This window comes from Barbus barbus (assembly GCF_936440315.1).
Source record: "Barbus barbus genome assembly, chromosome: 36".
In the NCBI taxonomy this organism is placed as follows: Eukaryota; Metazoa; Chordata; class Actinopteri; order Cypriniformes; family Cyprinidae; genus Barbus; species Barbus barbus.
Genome location: NC_136714.1, coordinates 23,454,494 through 23,477,834, shown reverse-complemented (window position 1 = coordinate 23,477,834; position 23,341 = coordinate 23,454,494). Strand labels below are relative to the sequence as shown.

The 23,341-nt window shown below is 37.6% G+C and overlaps 1 protein-coding gene across 10 annotated transcripts in view; it reads left to right on the top strand.

Annotated features, from left to right (window-relative positions):
• Window positions 1-17,077, top strand: part of LOC306856214 (mitogen-activated protein kinase 10-like) — an 85,037-nt gene extending 67,960 nt beyond the window's left edge. For 4 of the 10 annotated variants that reach the window (XM_079395348.1, XM_079395345.1, XM_079395346.1 and 1 more), the window contains exons 12-15: window positions 271-294; window positions 3,358-3,421; window positions 6,224-6,301; window positions 15,001-17,077. In XM_079395348.1, coding sequence (XP_079251474.1) covers window positions 271-294; window positions 3,358-3,421; window positions 6,224-6,301; window positions 15,001-15,017 — 183 coding nt within the window. In that variant the 3' untranslated portion in view covers window positions 15,018-17,077. Of the gene's footprint in view, window positions 1-270; window positions 295-3,357; window positions 3,422-6,223; window positions 6,330-15,000 lie in introns of all 10 variants that reach the window. The other 6 variants (XM_079395341.1, XM_079395343.1, XM_079395342.1 and 3 more) reach the window with 4 other exon arrangements.
• The last annotated feature ends 6,264 nt before the right edge of the window (window positions 17,078-23,341 follow it).

The window sequence follows — 23,341 nt, the reverse complement described above, 5'->3', positions numbered from 1 at the left end:
GGACGCAACAGGTCTGCTTTTCTTGTTCTAGAAAGTACTGAACTACAGAGAAAAACATTTTTGTCTGTAAATATGTGTAAAGCTGTTAGCAGATGTCATTTTATGTGAACATACACTTTTCTGTTGACCCAAATATGAAACGGAAATACTAATCTGATAGAAAATCTGACATTCAATAGCAAATAGTTTGTTTTAATAACCCATGAGCATCGTTATGATTAGTGTGATTCTTTTCTCCTTCTCTCTGGTGTTTCTCTTTCTCTGATGAAGGCCAGGAATCAGCAGATATCTATGGTAAATAAAGACCATTCCACACTTAGGAAACGTCCTCATCTCAAATCACTCACACACCGATCTTTTTGTAACACACACTGACATCTAGAACTCAAAAACAGACAAAACTTTTGCTGAAATTCGCACAGAGTGGGAATATGTGTGTATTTGTGTGTGTTTGTATTGTGTACTAATCTTGTAGAACGTATGAAAGGAATAATACGATTCAACTCTGTATTCAAATAGCATTTAGAGGCAATAGAATAGAATAGAATAGAATTCTGAGGAGGTTTAAAGTTTAAGGCACCATAAAACCTTGAATTCCCACAATGTTTGGTTGGTGGTTTTAGTTTTAAATTAATTTAATTAAGCAAATGGGAGCCCAAACTATGATCAAACCCTAAATTATTCATTTTTATGATGATGTATAATATTATGACATTACTTAGGTCAACCAGTTAACAAAAGGCAACCCAATCACATCGAACAAACCGACAGAATCATCACTTTTAGTAAAAAATCTGTAACAAATAACTCACCTGTGTGCTTTGTGAAATCAAATATATTTCAAATTAATCTTGCAGATTCATTTTGCGTTAAGGAACCATTTCCATAAAACTCCCTTTCAGTGCTATTTAATCTCTCTTTTTGTTTATATCTCTTACTCTTATTCTCTCTGGCTTGTTACAAAACCTAGTGAGCTGCATATATAGACAATATTTTTGGCAGCAACACAGGAACATCTAAATCAAGCACAAAATGCTGCCAGTGTTTAGTTTTAACATTTGAAATGCTATGTTGTGTTGTGTCTATGATGCCCAAAAATGCAGTCTAGTTAGGCTGCTCACTAGGTTCTGAGACACAGCCTGTGTTTCTCATGTCTCTGTCTTAATCCGAAACCTACCGGCAGAATTTTCTCTGCTTTTCTGTCGTACTACTGGTGGTGTTTGGTCCTTATTTACTAAGTTCTTAGTGTTGAACATGTCTACTGCATGTGCAAGTGGTGGTAACACTTTACATTACAGTGTTTGTTATTTTACTTAAAAATATGATTGGTAATGAAAATGATTGTTAACAAAGTGTAATATGTAATTTACTCATATTGCAATATGAATGAACACTTTAATGTAACATATTAACCCAGATATTTTAACATTACAAGTCTGGCCCTCATATGTAGTGCTGTGTTCTGATCATGATTTATGCAAGATGAAAAACATTACATCAAATAGTGACTCAGCGGAGCAGATGTGCTATATTTAGACTTAATTAAACATTTTTAAGTATAACTACATATACTGCCTGATGTATAAAATATGGAAGCCTGTTTCCACCATGGAATAAAAAAAATAAAAATATCAATAATTTCCCTTGCATTTCTTAGTTTATATCTCACAATTCTGAGGAAAGAAAATATATATCAGAATATATATAATCAGAATTATGAGATACAATTCCAAGAAAAAGGTAGAACTGTGAGATAAAGTCACAATTCCTTTTTCTTTTTTTTTAATTCCATGGTGGAAACAAAAAACTTAATTCCGAGATGTAAACTCAGAATTCTGAGGGAAAAAGTTAGAATTGTGAGATATAAACTCTGTAAAGGAGTGGTCAGCAACAGGCGGCCCGCGGGTCAAAAGTGATAATAATATCTGGTCCACGCCCGGAGCCAGATTATTTTGATAGCAGCTGGTTCTGAAATAGATCTGTCATGACAGCAACAGTTAGCCTACTCACAACCAGAGTAGGGTATGTGAGCGGAGCGATGTGATTTTGAATGGAGCGAGGAGCAGATTTTTTAAAAGTCGGAGCGGTGTGGTTTTCACTCACTCCAAGAGCGCTCCATCACGAGTACAATTCATTCTAACGACCCGGCCGTAATATAACTGCATATTTAGCAAGAATTCACAAGTTTAAAATATTTAGCTAGCTTGATAGAGAAGGATCCCTCAAATCAGAAAGAATGTGAATGACGGCAATTGACATGAGCAGGAAGTTATAATAGAAAGCATGATTTAAACAACTACTACAGCACTTATTCACACGCAATCGCTCTCTGAATAATGCATTCAAACAAATGTAATTTTTCATCTGTATCCGATTTCGAATGAGCAGAAATCTGTAAGAAATGCATGGATCCATAGGTAAAATAACTGACGAAAACGTACTGATATTTTCAACACAATTTGTTTTTTTTAAATTGCACTGCAAAAAACAGCAATTATGCCTTATAATGCTGACGGCCATGTAATTAGCTTGTCATGTGGTAGAAAAAAACGTTTGCACACTAGTGTTCCAATAAGCCACGTTGAAACAATCTTTTATTTATTTTATTTTTTAATATAGGCCTATGAACAGAGCTGTGATACTGAAATACTTTAGCCGCGGAGCGAAGGCAGAGCGGTGTTTCTGATTTCAGTGAGCGCGGAGTGGAGCAGGAGCGGGGTTATTAAATGCCCGGAGTGCGGAGGGGAAATAGTTGACGCTCCACTCCACTCACATAGCCTACTCTGCCTGTCACCGCCACACAAATGTGGCATGTTGTTAATGACTCCTACTACAGGATTTAACACAGAGTAACAGCTCACAGTTACAAAAGACACTGTAACAGTCACAGGCAATTCTAGTTGCATTTTTCATCAATTCATTTCTTAATTTATCCTTTGACTATGTTCTGGCCCACCATCTAGTGGCAAAAATATTTTTGGTCCGATGCCAAATTTACTTGCCGACCCCTGCTGTAAAGTCTAAATTCTGAGTTTAAATCTTACAATTCTGACTTAGAACTGCAAGTTTATATTTCGAAACTTCCTTTTTTTTTTTTTTTAATTGCAAGGTTATATCTTGCAATTCTGAGAGAAAAAGGTCTGAATTGCACGATAAAAATCACAAAATATTTTTTATTTTTAATTCCTTAGTGGAAACAGGCTTCCATAATAAAGCATGAATTTTTAATAGTAAGAGGACTGTATTTATGATTAAGAACCAGCAATGAAATATTTAAGACATGTTTATCCAGAAGACACTCAGTGTTTATGATTATGTTGGGTATCGATTAAATATGTTTCTCTCTCTCTGTCTCAGCCTCCTCCACAGATCTACGATAAACAGCTAGATGAGAGGGAACACTCGATTGATGAATGGAAAGGTAGGCCTTCGTTTGGAGCTCTCTGCATGTGGACATAACATAACTCACAGACAGATGAAGCGATGAAGCTGTAAATCATTCACACACAAAGCTGTTTTTCTATCATGGTGGCCACTTTCCATTGACTTGTGTTGTTACTGAGATACTAGACTATTTATACTGAGATCATGCTAGTTTCTATCCTCAGATGCTAAAACTAACCATCAAATAAACCTTTTTGCATGTTAACATTTTAAAATAAAACGATGTAGTATATTTTGTTTACCTTGTGTTGTTTTAGTATTATTTATATAATATTACAACGCTATCTCACGATCAATTCGTACATATTTTACGAGGTGGCTAATTTGTACGAATTCATACGACCTCACTTTTGTACGATTTGTCTAAACCCCAGTGACGGGTAGGTTTAGGGGCGGGGTTAGGTGTAGGTCATTCGTACAGATTCATACGAATTGTGCAACTCGTAAAATACGTACGATTTAGCAAAAATCGTATGAATTTGTACGAGTGAGTTCGTACGAATTCATACGAATTAGCCACCTCATAAAATATGTACGAATTGCCGTGAGATCGGGCTGAATATTACAGTAGTTTTTTTAATACTGTATATATACTATATGAATACTATATTAATTAGCTTTTATTTTTATTTATTTTAAGTTTTAGTATTTTTTTATCTGCTCTTGTCAAGTTTATTAGGTTATATTTTGCATCTAGTTTTAATTAACGTAATTTAAGTAATTTTAGTACTTTAACATATACATATATATATATATATATATATATATATATATATATGTATATACAGTGCCCTCCAAAAGTATGGAACAGTAAAGACAAAATTGCTCTGTTGGCTGTGGAGTCAAGACATTTACAAATATGATTAAAAGATGAATATGAGACAAAACTACAGAATGTCACATTTTATTATTAGCCGTTTCAACACATAGATGTTTTTCCAGCTAAGAAGTTCAGCACTTTTAGAGTTCATCCCTCTATCTGATGTGAGCATAAGTATTGGAGCAGTTGCCTCACAGGTCTTTCTAAGTGATCAGCTGTGTCCTGTTGCATTAATTCTTCAGATATTAAAAGCAGGGAATGTGTCGTATCAGTTATATCCATTACTTCTGTATTCTGAATCTTGCATTCGATGATGACACACACAAATCAGGATGAAGACGAGGGAGCTGACTTTCAGAGAAAAGCAAGCAATTTGGATGCTAAAAGAAAAGAGGAAGTCAGTTAGAGCTCTAGCAAAACAAAGGGCATGGAGAAATCAAGAGTTTGGAAACCACCAGCAACCAACAACGATCTGATCGGCTGAGAAAACAACAGTTGTTGATGATCAGACAAATCATAAAAGCTGTGAAAATGAATCCTAAAAGATGTGTCTGTAAAATCACCAACAACTTCCAGAAAGCTGGGGTGATGCTCTGACAATCTACCGTCCTCAGGAGACTTTGACACAGAATTACAGATGCTACACAGCAAGATGCAAACCTCTGACCAGCACCAAAAATAGAAAGGCAAGATTAGAGTTTGCAAAAAAGCACAAACGTGAGCCAGAAGAGTTTTGGAACTGTGTTTATGGACGGATTAGACAAAGATGAACCTTTATCTAAGTGATGGGAAAGCAAAAATGTGGAGAAAAAAAGAGAACTGCAAATGATCCCAAGCTTACAGCCTCATCTGTAAAGCATGGTGGAGGTGATGTCATGGCATGGGCATGCATGGCTGCCTCTGGAACAGGCCCTCTCAACTTTACTGATGACTTAATGTATGATGACAGTAGCAGAATGAATTTGGAAGGTTTCAAAACCATCTTGCCTACCAATATTCAAGAAAATGCCACCAGATTCATTGGGAAGTGCTTCATGTTGCATCAGGACAATGACCCAAAACACCCTGCCAGTTCAGTCAAAGGAGTTTATAAGGGCAAAGAAATGGAAAGTCTTAGATTGCCCAAGTCAATCTCCAGATTTAAATCCGATTGAACATTAATTTCACCAGCTGGAGAGGAGAGGAAAGGCAGAAACTCCCCAAAACAAGCAACAATTGGAATTGGCTGCATTAAAGGCTGGGAAAAGCATTTCAAAGGATGAGACCAAGAGTCTGGTGATGTCTATGGGTCACAGACTCACTGCTGTGATTGTGCGCAAGGGATCTACAACTAAATAATAGCTTTTAATATATTATATCTGCCTTATGTTCAACTGTCCCAATACTTATGATCACATCAATGAGTGGGATGAACTCTAAAAGTGCTGTTCTTTTTATTTGGTAAAACATATATGTGTTGAAACGGCTAATAATAAAATGTGACATTCTGTAGTTTTGTCTCATATTCATCTTTTAATCATATTTGTAAATGTCTTGACTCCACAGCCAACAGAGCAATTTTGTCTTTACTGTTCCAATACTTATGGAGGGCACTGTATATATTTCTAATTCAGCTTATTTTTATTTCTGAAATTTGTTAACAGTTGTAGATTAAGTTAACAATAACAACACTGGGCAGCACTTTGGACATTTTGTCCGAAGACATAGTGAAGTAAAATGCTATTAATAAAATACAATTAACAGACTCAAACCCAACCCTTGAAAGAAAATAAACCTTTTTTTTATTTAATTTTTAGAATTAAATAAATGTTATAATTCAACTACTAGTAATGTTTTAATATAACTGCTAGTAATTTGTTAATTTTATTTTTGGCGGTTTTTAATGAACCTAAGTTTGAGTTGATTAGATCTAAATGTGCTCTTTCCCTCTGTTTTTGTCCCCCTGTCTCTCTGGCTCAGAGCTCATCTATAAAGAGGTGATGAACTTCGAGGAGAGAACAAAGAATGGTGTGGTGAAGGGACAGCCCTCTCCCTCAGGTACTCTCTGTGCATAAGCTATGCTTCTGTAAGTCAATTTAAAGTGATTTCAGCTGTTTATGAGAAACCCTCCCATTGTGACTGCTCCATTTGTCGCTGTCCCCCTCTCATCTCGTCCGTGTGACTAAACAGAGCACGTCCTGAGTGTGATTACGTGCTAGTTGTTCAATATGTAATTGACAATGTTGTTGTCTGTTGTAGTCTTTGCTGAAATAAAAAAAAGGTGCTGTAAGCGATTTCTGCTACAAAACCAAACCCTGCCCCTAAAGACATTCCAACTAAAGTGCACAATGATTCACAGGCAGAAAGTGTTTCTGATTGGCTAAAAAAAATTGGGTCTCTCCAAGAGGTTGTGAATTAGGAGAACTCTTTCAGTTTGTCATATTAAAGATTTGTGGTGTATAGCAAAAAAAAAAAACACTTACAGCATCTTTAGGAAAATTATTTTATTACACAGTGTTTATTTTAGCCTATTTTCCACTTACAGAGCTACAATTGATCTTTCACTAAGCCCTGCCTTAAAAATGTTAATGACCAATCCTATTTAGCAGCTGTTGCCATGCACCATGTTCTTAATCAATATATTATACTGCAATTCAGTTGGAGATCTGTTTGGAGTTTTTTTTATTTTTTTTATTCCGCAATTTTAAGGAAAATATCCAAAAATATAGTAAAATGATTTTTCAGGAAAATCATTAAGAAAACCTGTAATAACTTCCAAATTATTTTATTTTATTTTATTTTATCAGTTGATTCTGGGAAGTTTCTGAACTTTTTAGTGTGTTACTCTGTAATTCAACTTTTTTTATTTTTTATAACAAATGCCAGATAAAACTGCTTGGCAGTGTCACAATTTACTTTCGCACACATAAAAATAATATCCGTCCAATTTTTAACTGCATATATTTTTACATTGTGTGAAGCTAGCAAGAATAACTTAGGGGGCAGAGCTTAGTGAAGGGGAATTTGTTTTTCTTTACTTTGAACCATTATGTAAATAAATTCTACAGCAATGTAAAAATATCCAAGTAATGGTATAAGCGCATTATTTCTTAAGTTTAAAACTAAAAGGTTGGGAACTGACATGTTAGTGTTTAAAAATATATATTTGTGATTTCATAATGTATTGTATATTTGCCACTGTATATGTATACATGTTTCATAATTAAGGTTGGAGTCCATGGCGTCTGATTTCATCATTTTACAATAATAATAGATCAAACAAGTCTGAACTATTTGTAGGATTTAGTTTGCTAAATGACTCTTTTTCTTTGAGGTTTGTGGGATGTTGAGTTGCAGTGTGTGTGTTTGACCTGTAGAGGGTGATTGTATTAGTGCGGTGTTGCATATCTGCAGTCCTGCAGCACTGAGAAGGTGACAGACAGTGACACCAGCTGCAGAGATTCCTGTTTGTTGTCATCTTATTTGCTTATTAACGTCTAAAGATGTTAAGAATGATATAATAGTTTCTAGCTGCTTAGGTTTTTTTTTTATATTGCTGGGGTATTAGATTTTAGTACAAGATTTTTTTGCTTGTGTTGTCCATCCTTTTCTGGCCTCATTTTCTCTCTCTCTCTCTCTCTCTCTCTCTCTCTCTCTCTCTCTCAGTCAGTCTCCCCGCTTTGTAATTAAGTGCTTGTGCTGAAGAAAGCAGTCGCAATGCAGCTCTGTATTTCACAGCAGTGTGGGTTAGTGTGTTGAATCGTTACAAATTCAGTTTGCTTTTCATAAACGCACACGTATCATTTTAAAACAGCTTTACAAACTATAGTCTTTAGTGAGTGTGTTTTATGAAAATTATTATATTTGTATTTTTCTGACAGCTACAGAGCAAATATGAAAAAACAGCAGGCCATTTTCAACCTACATTGATCACATGACTATAAACATGCTTGATGGTGTTTATAGATGTCCTGCACCAGCAGTGGGGGGTTGTTGATGTGGCATCCCGTACTAAACAGTGATTCAGTGTGTTTATTTAAACCCGCAGAACTGGACTGGGGTTAAAATCAATGCCGGCTATAAATCCCCATTCCCTTCCTGTTTTATTAAGGATCTGGGAGTCTGAGATGCTGCACTGTAAGAAGCTCCATACTGCAGTATAGGCTGGAGATTTATGGGGGTCTCTGGGATGCTGGAGGTGTCCTTTGTGGGGGATGACTGGAGGATTCTGTTAAGTGAGAGAAGAGGGATGTAGCTTAAAGTCTATTTTTCCACTCGAGTGGTCACTGAAATCACATGTATGGGATATACATGATACTGTTTACTGTGAGGGGATTTGTGGGTAAAGAAAAGCCAGGGCAATTTGACAAGAGGAGCTGAAGGGCAGAGTTTTTGAGATAGAAACAGAGGAAATGGGCATTAGATACCCAGAAAAGCTGTATAGACCATCTTGGAATTCAAGCTAGTCCAAACTCTCTGCTATAATATGATTTATTGTACTGGCCAAGCTGGTCTCTTAGACTGACCAGCTGAAAAGTTGCTAGAACCTCTCTAAAACCAGCAAAGACCAAACTAGTTTAGGCCAAATTAAGTTTTTTTTTTGGTCTAAAGTGGTCTAAAATTTGGTTTTGGAGTGTGTGTGTGTGTGTGTGTGTGTGTGTGTTGAATGGTGGCCACACAAAATATTGACACTTTGGGCCCAATTTGGACATTTTCACTTAGGGGTGTACTCACTTTTGTGGTCAGCGGTTTAGACATTAATGGCTGTGTGTTGAGTTATTTTGAGGGGACAGCAAATTTACACTGTTATACAAGCTGTACACTCACTACCTTACATTGTAGCAAAGTGTCATTTCTTCAGTGTTGTCACATGAAAAGATATAATAGAATATTTACAAAAATGCGAAGGGTGTACTCACTTACATTTACATTTACATTTAGTCATTTGGCAGACGCTTTTATCCAAAGCGACTTACAATTGGGGAATACAAAAAGCGATTCATCTTGAAGAGGCAGTCAGACAGAGGAAGTGCTCGTAACACCAAGTCTCAGTCATTGTTCAAATAAGTACAAGCTAGTAGGTGGAGAGAAAGATAGAGGGAAAGTTTTTTTTTTTTTTTTGAGTTTAGGATGAAGTCAAGTACTGCCGAAAGAGATGAGTTTTCAGTTGTTGCTTGAAGGTTGCCAGAGATCCGGCGTTCCGGATAGGGGTGGGAAGATTATTCCACCAGCCAGGAATGGTGAACGAGAATGTTCTGGAGAGTGATTTTGAGCCTCTCTGTGATGGTACCACAAGGCGTCGCTCACTAGCAGATCTCAAAGTTCTGGAGGGGATGTAGGTTCGTAATAGTGAGTGGAAGTAGGAGGGTGCAGAGCCTGTGGTAGATCTGTACGCAAGCATCAGTGACTTGAACTGGATGCGAGCTGCCACTGGTAGCCAGTGCAAAGAGATGAAGAGAGGTGTAACATGCGCTCTTTTGGGCTCGTTGAAGATCAGTCGTGCCGCTGCATTCTGAATCATTTGTAGGGGTTTGATTGCGTTTGATGGCAGACCAGCCAGAAGAGCATTGCAGTAGTCCAGTCTAGAAACAACCAGGGCCTGGACAAGAAGTTGTGCAGCATGCTCTGTCAGAAAGGGCCTGATCTTTCTGATGTTGTGTAGTGCAAACCTGCAGGAACGAGCAGTCTTTGCAATGTGCTCTTTGAAGGTCAGCTGGTCATCAAAGATTACACCAAGATTTCTGACCGAAGTTGATGGGGTAATCATTGATGAGCCGAACTGAATCGTGAAGTCATGCCGTAGAGTCGGAGTGGCAGGGAAGACCAGAAGTTCCGTCTTTGCCAGGTTGAGCTGTAGGTGATGTTCTTTCATCCATGCCGAGATGTCCGCCAGGCAGCCTGAGATCCGTGCAGCTACCGTTGGGTCATCTGGTTGAAAAGAGAGATAGAGCTGCGTGTCATCGGCATAGCAGTGATAGGAGAAGCCATGTGCATGTATGATGGGACCCAGCGATGTAGTGTACGTGGAGAAGAGGAGGGGTCCAAGAACCGATCCCTGAGGAACTCCAGTGATCAGATGATGTGGTTTGGATACCTCCCCTCCCCAGGTCACCCTGAAGGATCTACCGGTGAGATAGGATTCAAACCAGCGAAGTGGAATTCCAGTGATGCCCAGTGAAGAGAGTGTAGACAGGAGAATCTGATGATTGACAGTGTCAAAAGCAGCAGAGAGATCCAGCAGAATGAGGACTGACGATTTGGAATCAGCCTTTGCAGTTTGCAGGGCTTCAGTGACTGAGAGTAGCGCAGTCTCTGTTGAATGGCCACTCCTGAAACCTGACTGTTAGCATCCAGCTTGTTGTACTGTGAAAGAAACCGCGAGAGCTGGTTGAAGACAGCTCGTTCGAGTGTTTTCCCTATGAATGGAAGGAGAGAGACAGGTCTGTAGTTATCTAAAAGAGAAGCATTTAATGTAGGTTTTTTGATCAGTGGGGTTACCCGAGCCTGCTTGAATGCTGTGGGGAAGATGCCTGTGAGGAGAGATGTGTTGATAATGTGTGTGAGTGCCGGTAAGAGTGTGGGAGAGATTGTTTGGAGAAGATGTGAGGGGATCGGGTCGAGAGGACATGTTGTAGGATGGCTGGAGAGGAGAAGTTTGGATACTTCTGCCTCGGTGAGAGGACAGAAGGAGAAGATGGGAGCTGGAGCGGTGGATGTGGTTGATCGGAGGTCCTGCGGAGTTGACAACTGGTTGCTGATTGTTCTAGTTTTGTCTGTGAAAAAAGAGGCAAAGTCATCAGCGGTTATCTAAGTGGTGGGAGGTGGAGGAGGGGGACAGAGGAGAGAATTAAATGTTCTGAAGAGATTACGCATGTCTGGAGCGCTGGTGATCTTGTTGTGGAAATGTGAGGATTTGGCAGTGTGGACTTCAGTAGAGAAAGATGAAAGCAAAGACTGATACCTACTCAGGTCCGACGGATTGTTTGATTTGCGCCATTTTCTCTCTGCTGCTCTGAGTTTGGTCCGATTCTCACGAAGAACATCGGATAAACAGGGGTTAGAAGGATCAGCCCGTGCTGGCCTAGAGGAGAGAGGACAGATGTCGTCTAGACAAGAGGTTAAGGTAGAGCATAAAGTGTCAGTGGCTGCATTTACATCCAGAGAAGAGAAATGGGTAGGCGAGGGAAGAGAGGAGGATACTACAGAGGAAAGAAGGGAGGGGGAAAGGGAGCGTAGGTTGCGTCTGAAAGTAACCGGTAAGGGAGATGGTGGCACCTGAGTTGCAAAATGTAACGTAAATGTAATGAAGAAATGGTCAGATATATGGAGTGGTTGTACCAGAATGTTATCTGTAGAACAATTGCGTGTATAAATTAAGTCGAGTTGGTTACCAGATTTGTGCGTGCTAGTAGTGGTGAGGCGTTTGAGATCAAATGAAGCTAGGAGTGACTGGAAGTCTGTAGCATAAGGCCTGTCTAGGTGAATGTTGAAATCGCCGAAGACTAAGAGTGGAGTGCCATCCTCCATGAAAGACGACAGCAGTCCGTCCAACTCGTCTAGGAAGGTTGGTGGTATTTGGCCCGGTGGACGATAGATTACCACAATCTGGAGTCTTATAGGAGCTGTCACAGTAACAGCATGCGATTCAAATGAGTTGAGATTGCCTAGGGGAGAGTGGGTAGAGTATTTCCAATTGTTAGAAATGAGCAAGCCAGTGCCCCCACCCCGGCCAACTTGCCTAGGGGTGTGAGAGAAAGAGAAATTGTGAGAGAGAGCAGCTGGGGTTGCCGTGTCTTCTGGACGGATCCAGGTCTCAGTCAAGCCCAGGATGCTGAGTGTGGACTGTAAGGCAAATGCAGAAATGAAGTCGGCTTTGTTGACAGCTGACTGGCAATTCCAAAGACTTACAGAGAAAGAAAGAGGTGCAGTGGAAGATGTAGAGATAGTGCGCAGGTTAGCAGGGTTACGTGACCTTCTGCATGTATTTTTAGAGCGAGGTAGAGAGAGAACCGGAATGGTTTGGAAACACATGATAGAGGATAGGAAAGCGTGAGGGAAGATATAAAGGATACTTAAGTGTGTGCTCGGTGTCGTTGCTCGGTCAAAGTCGCGCAGGAAAAAGTCGTCTGTCTTTACACTCGTTGGTCTTCACACGAGGAGGCTGAATGCTTGGAAGCGTCAGCGCTCTGACATCAACTAAATACAGTCTAAGAAACTAGAGTGAAAACAGCTGTTGCCGGCTTCTGATCAGCCCAGCCAATGAGGTTAAAGGACTGCTAAATAGCTCAAGACGAAACTAACACTTTGCACAAACACAAAGGCTCGTTCTCACCTGAGGCGCAAATTATTCTAATTTCCAGTAAGTGCAATTAACAGAAAAAACAGCGAAAAGGCAGAGTAGAAATAGGTAGGAAACGAACTATTCCTTCCTAGTAGCAAGTCATAACATACACTACCATTTGGGCTCAATAAGATTTTTCCTTTAAATAAAGTAATATAGTGGTAAAATAAAGTAATACGTTTTATTTAGCAAGGATGCATTAAATCAAAAGTGACAGTAAAATATTTATAATTTTACAAAATGTTTAATGCTGTTCTTTTTAACTTTCTGTTCATCGAAAATCCAGATAAAAATTAGTTTTCACAATTATAAGAAAAAAGAAAGTATTAAGTTCAAATTTATACTAATCAGGAATGTTTCTTAAGCAGCAAATAAGCATATTAGAATGATTTCTGAAGGATCATGTGACACTAAAGACTGGAGTAATGATGCTGTTTGCATCACAGAAATAAATTAAATTTTAAAATGGAAAACAGTAATTTTTAATTATAATAATATTTCATAATATTACTGTTTATAGTGTGTTTTTGATCAAATAAATGCAGTCTTGGTGAGCAGAAAACAGAATTCTGGACAATGTAAAGAGGTTTTTGTCATCTATTCTTTTGCGTGCGTGTGTGTGTGTGTGTGTAAATATTGCTGTTCTTATGTGCTATGAGGTAACTGACGCTCTCAATGTGATGTGATGTGTAACTAGCGATCATATTTTGCTGGTCTGGCACATTTCTATAGAGAGAGAGAGACTAAAAACAGAGTGACCATAAAGCTGACAACAATAAAAAGCCCTCGCTGAGCCAATGTCACCCACCCTCTTCATTTTTTCTTCTCATTTTAAAGGGTAGCTTCTGCTTTTATCATTTATCATATTGTCTTTTTTTTTCTTCACTCTAGCCCCACTCTGCAGTCACGCTCCAAAATTGCATGTTTGAAATGTTAATCTCAAATGAGGATGTGGGCAGTGTACTATAAAGTTATTATAAATCATGTTCACAGCACTGAATGGGTATTAAAGAGCTGCCTTCTATTAAAACGAAAGATGTAGGCTGTCAGTCAAGTAAATTAGCTTGTAATGTTATCGTAGGAAGCTGTTTAAGGGGTTATTTGCATTTGATTTTTATCAAAAGCAATCTGCTTGTGGGTTATTGGATTGGGCAGAGCTCCTGTTCAAACAGACTCGGTGAAGGATTTGAAGTTTTCTGGGTTGTGGATTTATAGGGCAGTCAGTGCAACTCTCAAACCTGATGAAGAAAAATAGGGTCAATTTGTCCTTTTTTTCAGGAGCCTTTATTTATTGCTTCATGTGGAGCATTAGCTCCACCTAGTGGTGTAATATATGCTTAATTTTTGTGTTTTTTAAAGGCATGGTTTGTTACAAACGTAGAATGCTTGAGGTTTGCTCATGCATGCATATATATATATATATATATATATATATATATATATATATAATGTAATATCTAATTATTTAATACATAATATATAAATATATTAGGTAATGTATAAGCTAAGGCAATACTTTACACTCATTTGTATTTTTTTTGTAAATGTATATATTTATTATTATTATTATTGAATGTCTAATTAAATAAATTAGTTTAAATAATCGTGTAATGTTTATATATAATTTTTTAATACTATCTTATCCTTAATATTAAGTATTTTTATTATGTGTATTATTATATATGTGACCCTGGACCACAAAATCAGTCATAAGTAGCACAGGTATATTTGTAGCAATAGCCAACAATACATTGTATGGGTGAAAATTATCGATTTTTCTTTTATGCCAAAAATCATTAGGATATTAAATAAAAATTATGTTCCATGAATAAATTTTGTACATTTCCTAAATATATCAAAACTCATTTTTAATTAGTAATATGCATATGTATTGCATTGTAATTTGGACATCTTTAAAGGCGATTTTCTCAATATTTCGATTTTTTTTGCACCCTCAGATTCCAGATTTTCAAATAGTTGTATCTCGGCCAAATATTATCCTATTCAAACCATACATCAATAGAAAGCGTATTTATTCAGCTTTCAGATTATGTATAAATCTCAATTTCAAAAAATTGACCCTTATGACTGGTTTTGTGGTCCACGTTTTCTTCAGTAAAAAACATATAGTAAAATAGGGTTCAATATAGCATTTTAGATTTGTTGATATCTGTATAAATGGCTTTTGATAAATGTCTCAACATCCTATAATATCACCTCAGATTCAAACCCAGTCCATGGACTCCACCCTTAAACAACCCGCTTCCATCCCTGTGGGATATTTGTACATATTTTATCGTTATTGTACTTTTTAATATTTGAACATCCGCTTGTAGTATCTCTTTGCCCTGTAGAGGGTGCTGTGGCTGTGCTTCTTTTTTCGTTGTAACCGTTTTTCCCCCATTACTTCCCTTAGCGCAGGTGCAGCCATGAACAGCAGCGAGAGCCTCCCCCCCTCCTCCTCTGTCAACGACATCTCCTCCATGTCCACCGACCAGACCCTGGCCTCCGATACCGACAGCAGCCTGGAGACCTCCACCGGACCGCTGGGGTGCTGCAGGTGACTAACCGCCTGCCTGCGCAACCCCACGTTCTTCAGAAGGTGAACGGCACCCGTGAACCCGAATGAGAAATCCACAAACCTCGAAAACATGTAATTTACGAAATAAAAAAAACGAGTAAATATATACGCATTAAATAATGTATCACGCATATGACGACAAAGTATGCATTTTCATTCAAAGCAACGTCTGAATATGTATATTTATGAGTCTTCACTAGTTGCTTTGCTTTGAATCCCCCTCATATGGCATCCAAAAAAAAAAGATTTCGAAAAAGAAGAAAAAAATCGGGAATCTATGTAAAGTGTACATTGACTGGCTGATATCTAATACCTTGCGATTTTCTGTGCTTCACTTGATGTGGCAGGGTGGACTTTTGTTTTAATGAGCACCGATCAACCCTTGTTTTCTGTGATGTTTTTTTTTTGCTTGTTCCGGATGTTTTCGGACGGGCTGGTGTGTCCGTGCGATTAAATAATATGTACAATGGCGCCCCCTATCTTTTGTATATATATGTAATTGTGTACAGCTATGAGGCGTTCTCAGAGTGGGACTGACGGCCAGTAGAGGGAGTATTTGCACACCTTGCCACATCACAGCTAATCACCCATTTCCCTTTGCCTGTAGTCTTGCATGGTCAGAGATAAAAGTAACTAAGCTAATTATACATATACAAATATAGAGAACCGTGTTTATATAACATTTAAGGGTGAATATGGTCGTTTCTGTCGCTCGACAGGAAGTGAGGCTGCTTTACAGGAAGCCATTAAGGGGTGCAAGCACTGTCGCTGTCATTTTCTGCCTTTGTGTTTGTGAAACTCGGACTCTGCAGCAGCCTTGCATGCTGTACCGTCACCCTTGAAAGGTGTGTGTAACTAAAACAAATGCCACTCGAGAGCATGCACCTCATCCTCACCTTTTCTTCCTCGCAAACTAAATCTCATCTCGAATCTCATATTTTTGTGTTGTCCGAAGGGAATCGACGTGCTTACTACCTAAATTTCAGCTGGAGTTTATTTATTTATTGTCAGATCTGGGAAGTGCCTTTAAAATAATGCAATTTCCTCCTCGTAAACATAAATATAGTAACGCGACGGCTCTGATAGAGGTTTTCCAGGTGGTGTCGGATGTGTCAGGTCTGTTTATCCAATCCCACAATCCCCTATTCATGTAGATCTCCTAGTGTAGAGATCCTGCATTAGATCCAAGTGTCTGATTTAAAGTCATTGTATGTTAAAAAGAGGCACCTGGATTCATATTTCTACACGGATCTGTTATAAGCCCCAGATCTGAGAACTACAGTGGCTCTAAACAGTATTTGGACACTTGCGTCACACTTAAAAATGTCATTGAATTATAAAAATACAAGTTCAAACTGGTGCAGTTCATCACATTAAACTAGGAACATACCACTACCACAAACCATTTATGAGCAATATAGGCACCATTTTAATATACTGTAAACATACTAGGTTTTTAAATGTGTCCAAATAGGTTTTGGGGCCACTGTTTGTTGCAATGTAACCCCACTCTTCACATTTAATTGTTACATTTTTAAAAAAAGACAAGTAATGTAGTCTTTCAAACACACATGGCTGATGTTTTTAGTATTAGGTAAAGATTAGCTTCATTGAATAAACATTATGCAGTACACAGTAAATTGAACATATAATATTTAAGTTGTACGGTTTTGTTTTGTACCTGTATTTGTCTGATTTGATCCGTGTACTAAACATTTTAATAAAGGGATGAAATACACATGATTTTTTTGTTTGTTTATGTAACAGAGCTCTCATTTTCTAACTCACTCTCACCCAGAAACACAGTTTTTGTAAAGTTATTTCATTATTATTATTCAAATTATTTGTATTTTTTATTAGTAACACTGCATGTTAATGTATATTTGTTTCCACTTAAAGGAATAGTTCACCCAAAAATGAAAATTTGCTAAATATTTACACCCTCAGGTTATCTAAGATATAGATGAGTTTGTTTCTACTTCAGAACCAATGGATCCTCTGCAGTGAATGGGTGCCGTCAGAATAAGAGTCCAAACAGCTGATAAAAACATCACAATAATCCACAAGTAATCCACACAACTCCAGTCTATCAATTAACGTATTGTGAAGAGAAATGCTGGATGTGTGCAAGAAACTCATCCATCATTAAGGCATTTTAACTTTAAACCATAACTTCTGGCCAAAATACGAGTGGATAACCCGTAATAATGCATCATCCAGTGAAAAAGTCCATCGCTGTTGTCCTCACGCATCAAAATCTGAACCACAATTGTTTTCACTTGTAAATAGTGCTTGATCTGTGCATATTTCTCTCCTGATTCAGACAAGACAATTTTTTCCACTGGAAAAAGCAATATTATGGATAGAAGATACAATTTTTTGGCATGAACTGTTTCTTTAAGCACATGCAGAAATATGCTCAGATTATGCTTTTGTTTTCATGTTAACACTAATCAAACGTGATTGAATTTTTTGCAAACATTTATCACCTTTGACATCGTATATTGACCCTTGTAAGATATTCCAACCCTACTAGACATCATTCAGGTGCTGCTTTAAAAAAACAACCTCAGAACCTTGATATCAAAAGCCATTTAAATACCCGTTTCATCTGCATGAACATTAGCAGAAGTTTCCCAGCCTAATCAGACATTTTCATCATCACATTTCATATCATCTCCAGAGGACAGAGAGGGGCTCAGGGAGGTCTCCAGTCTCTGCAAACTACTTCAATATAGCTGCTGATGATTTTACAACAGGGTGGACACGTACATACAGTAGCTTTTGTATTTCAGTTGTTAGAATTCAATACTAATTGTAAAACGTTGCATTGTGTATCCAATTTGTTTCATTTTAGAATAGACGGACAACAATGTGGTGTGCCATCTTGAATTTTATAAAGGTTATTTTTCGACGAAAGGGCCCTCGTATCTGTTTGGTCGCACACAGGGTTAATTTGTGCGAATCTCCATCATCTTTAACCATTTAAACCAGTTGTTACGAAATTAATCTTAAAGCGTTGACTTGTAAGGTTTCCTTGAATTTCAGCCCAGGAGTTGTGTATTTCTCCCATGGTGATTCAAATAACAAACGTTGGGATTGATTTTGGAATGGCTTCTGCACAAATAGGTGTCAACACTGAATGTTTGTACTTTTCACACTGTTATAATGCTGCTTCTGTAACCAGAGTCCATTATAAACCTGCGCCCCAACGCAGAACAGTAAGATACGTGGGATGCCACTGCTTTGGCATTGTGGGTAAAGTACTGAACGGGGCAGTATGTGCTGTATTGTAGAGTTTGAGTTTGTCATGTAAAAGTGGGAGTGCAGTTTGTGAGCAGGAAACTAACGATTGGAAATGATGTAACTTAATGTGCTATTATGATGTCATTATTGAAACTCAAACTGATTGGTCGAGATGGTGGCCTTATGAGAAAGTTCACCGTTAGAGAACTGAATTGTAAAATATTTTTTTTGTTCGATTAAAACCATTGATTTGCCAGTCTTGTATGTTCATCAGTAAATGCATGTTCACTAGATGAAGCAGTCCAGCAGCTCCCAGTAAACTCATCTGTCATGTTTGGAATGAAGGTGTATTTAATGTTCTATTTTAGTATGAAGTACATAATTCCATCCAAACAAACCTCACAACAGTGTACTGCTGATGAATCAATGTGTCGCTGCAATCAAAGCAATACAGACCACATCATCTTTACTATTGACTCCTTTCACTTTCTTTCTTTCTTCCTTACATTTTTCCTTCCTTCTGATTTCCTTTCTATTTCATTTCTTTTTTCTAGGGTTATTCAATGTCAAAAATCGCAGTAGTGCAATAACACAACTCTTTAAGTGAATAATGGAATAATGAATAATGGATTGTTTTTGTAATCATGAATTAACGCCGTGTGCTAGTTAATGTGACGAGTCTCATGGTGATGTTCAACTCAATCAACTCTTTATGGTTTCATTTGGACTCAGCCGGTATTTTTCTCTCTCTTTCTGTGCTGTCAGTGAGCCGTTCTGTTGAGTTTCAGATGGAGACTGGTTCTTTACACAGTGCTGTTTGACATCTAATGCCATTTTCACACCTCCTGCTCCAGGCTGTTGTTCAAATCAAATTATTCTACAAATGCGAGATAAAATGAGATGGTTGGGGAAAAAAATGAAAATAAAAATTAAAGATTTAATCAGCACTATGGATTGCTGTTAGCACCCGCATTTTAAAGGTACTGTGTATGTAATATAAATATCTATATGTGACTCAAAATAAACTCCTTTGACCTTGAAATTGATTGTCATGTTTTCTTGAATTTGCATGTCTTATGTATTAATGAATTTGAAGACCTAGACTGGTAGATATTTATATATAATATATATTATACGTATCTACTTAAAATTGATATAAATGTGAGAAGAAGGGAGAGTGTATATCTTAGGTGCTGTAATTGGTTTGGTGGTATTTTTAATTACATTTTTGACATCAAAAGTTCATTTTAAATGTTCAACATGTGTGACAAATGAACTCTAAAAAGTATGAATATTCCATGTAGATTCTCAATTAATATAAGGTCATAAACACTTCATGCATGATAACTGAATTAACAGCAAGACGCTGTTTAAATTAGTATTTAAGTTTACATAAGCATGACACATAACCCAAAATTCCTGGTCAACTAATAAGTTACCTAAAAACATGCTAAATTATTAAATGATTAATAATCAGTATAAATGTATAATACAAACCCAAATATGAAATATATATATATATATATATATATATATACACACACACACACACACACACACACTCACTGGCCTCTTTATTAGGCACACCTTGCTAGTACCGGGTTGGACCCCCTTTTGCCTTCAGAACTGCCTTAATTCTTCGTGGCATAGATTCAACAAGGTGTTGGAAACATTCCTCAGAGATTTTGGTCCATATTGACATGATAGCATCACACAGTTGCTGCAGATTTGTCGGCTGCACATCCATGATGCGAATCTCCCGTTCCACCACATCCCAAAGGTGCTCTATTGGATTGAGATCTGGTGACTATGGAGGCCATTTGAGTAAAGTGACCTCATTGTCATGTTCAAGAAACCAGTCTAAGATGATTTGAACTTTGTGACATGGAAGTAGCCATCAGAAGATGGGTACACTGTAGTCATAAAGGGATGGACATGGTCAGCAACAATACTCAGGTAGGCTGTGGCGTTTAAACGGTGCTCAATTGGTACTAAGGGGCCCAAAGTGTGCCAAGAAAATATCCCCCACACCATTACACCACCACCACCAGCCTGAACCATTGAGACAAGGCAGGATGGATCCATGCTTTCATGTTCTTTACACCAAATTCTGACCCTACCATCTGAATGTCGCAGCAGAAATCGAGACTCATCAGATCAGGCAACATTTTTCCAATCTTCTATTGTCCAATTTTGGTGAGCCTGTGGGAATTGTAGCCTCTGTTTCCTGTTCTTAGCTGACAGGAGCGGCACCCGGTGTGGTCTTATGCTGCTGTAGCCCATCTGCTTCAGAGTTTGACGTGTTGTGCGTTCAGAGATGGTGTTCTGGATACCTTGGTTGTAACGAGTGATTATTTGAGTTACTGTTGCCTTTCTATCATCTCTAACCAGTCTGCCCATTCTCCTCTGACCTCTGACATCAACAAGGCATTTTCGTCCACACAACTGCTGCTCACTGGATATTTTCAGTTTTTGAAATACTCAGACCAGTCCGTCTGGCACCAACAACCACGTTCAAAGTCACTTAAATCCCCTTTCTTCGCCATTCTGATGCTCGGTTTGAACTTCAGCAAGTCGTCTTCACCACATCTAGATGCCTAAATGCATTGAGTTGCTGCCATGTGATTGGCTGATTAGCCATTTGTGTTACCAAGCAATTGAACAGGTGTACCTAATAAAGTGGCCGGTGAGTATATATATGTATATATATTTTTTTTTAACTACATATTTTTCAATACTTGACACTTACCATTTTATTGCATTTAATTTTCCACCAAATGAACAAAGTCCTGCTCGCTGCGGTTCACACTCAAGTAGTCTGCAGTCATCACTGAAGTTAAGGGTTTAAAGTATTAATCACTCTATTGCCCGGTTTCACAGCCAGGGTTTAGCCTAAACCAGGATTAGGCCATAGTTCAATTAGGACATTGAAGTAAATTTTATAAACGTGCCTTAGAAAAACACATTACTGGTGTCCATCTTGAGACAAAACAAAGGCACTGATATATTTTAAGATCACTCAGTGCAAGTTTCTTTCAGTTGAAACAGCTCAGATTTACATTTTAGTCTGGGACTAGGCTTAAGCCTTGTCTATGAAACCGGGGGTATGATTCAAAGTAGAATCAAAGGTAAAATGAACCTCTTAATCACAGCTTTTTTCTTTTTTTTCTGAGAATTTCTCAAGATGTGCAAGAGCTAATTCATTTCACAGCCTATACCAGCTGACCTGAACTTTGATACTTTTTTTCTTATAAAGACCTTAATTAAGTTGATCAGCTATATGTTTGTTTTTCAGTTTGTGAAGACATTTAGGGTTTATTCACACCAGGAAAATCTCCTAGTTCATTTGCTTTGGTCCGGACCAAATACAACGTTGATTTTTTTTTTTTTGGTGCGGTTCGCTTTCACAGACACTGCCCAATCCTGTCTTTCTGTCATGGTAATATGGTTTTATTAACTCCTCATAATTTAACCAATTTCAATATTTTTTTAAAGTTATGGGAGATTCTTTTGAAGTTGTTTGTGGCACAATCTTTAATTGGTTAATTGATGTGAGTTTGGCTAATTAGTGAAGACAGGTTATGCAGGTTACAGAGAAGCATTTAAAAGCCCCCAGTTTGTGGTTATCTAATAAAAGAGAAAGGAGTTCAAACACATTTTTGAAGGACTGTGTGTGATAGGAGAGATTGTGTATTGAGAAAGTGGGGTTTAATTTTTTTTTTAATAAGAATCCAATGAGCCAGATCTTGAAGTAGAGCTGCTTTTAGGTTTATTTTTGAGATTTGTGCTTTTGGCCCTTCTCAGACCCGGCCTTGAAGAGTCCACAGTTTGGGAAACTCCTGAATATGAATGAATCGTTCAACACAGAGATTCCCTATAATATTTGCCCATATTAATTTTCAAATACCATTACTTCTCACCCTCTGAGCCAAACAAGATTTTAATATGGCACAGGTTTAGCTTTTCAGAGTTTTCCATAAATTGTAGTTATTTGTTTGAGGTGAAATGTGAGAAGTGACATTCCTACACAGTGTACAAAAAAGTGATCAAGTCATGGTAATATGGTTTTATTAACTCCTCATAATTTAACCAATTTAAATTATTTATAAAGTTATGTGAGATTCAACAATTTTTTTAAAAAAAAAGTCAGTCTAATATAAGCTGAAATGGCTTGAAAAGACAATTTAATAATTTTTAAGGCAGCAACTGAGTTAAATTGAAGTATGTTTATTTATTTATTTATGTGATGCCATGATTTGTTGAAGATAGAAACTAACAGCATGATGTCCAATTCATGTGTAAAATGTCTTTTCGATTTTTTTTTTTTTTTTTTATGACTCAGACTGGTTCACAAATCATTCTGAATTATTCATAACTGAATTTATTTAAAATTCTTCTCCAGTGTTTAAAAATGGCTGGAAAAAGGCCTAACAAATGCATTGTTCAAATAGTGTGGAAACATTTCAAACGAAACATTTTGAATTATAAACTGATTTGTGAACTTGAGTTGAATCCACTATAATTCACATATACACCCAGGTGATTTAAAAAGTATTCGTTTTGAGAAAGCATTTGTTAGCAGAAATGGTTGGATATTTTTTGTCCTTGTTAGGGCCACCACCATACAGTTCTTATTTTATTCAACTCTCTCTCACACTCTCTTGACTGAAGCATATTTATCATCTCAATAGCTCTGTTACCTACAGTGGACTTCCATCTCATTTGGTTCAGTTCTATAAAATGGAGCAAACCCCAAATCGCCAAACAAAAGACGATCCCTGCATGAGAAGCACACTATTATCTGTGCTTCTCTCCAGCTCCAGAGGTTTGTATTCTTCAGCTCAAGCTTGGCGTGAAAATATTCCTGGATCCCGCTCCTTTCTGTCATTGGTAGCTCCGAATGGAATTTGCAGGCTACGTTTACTTTGTC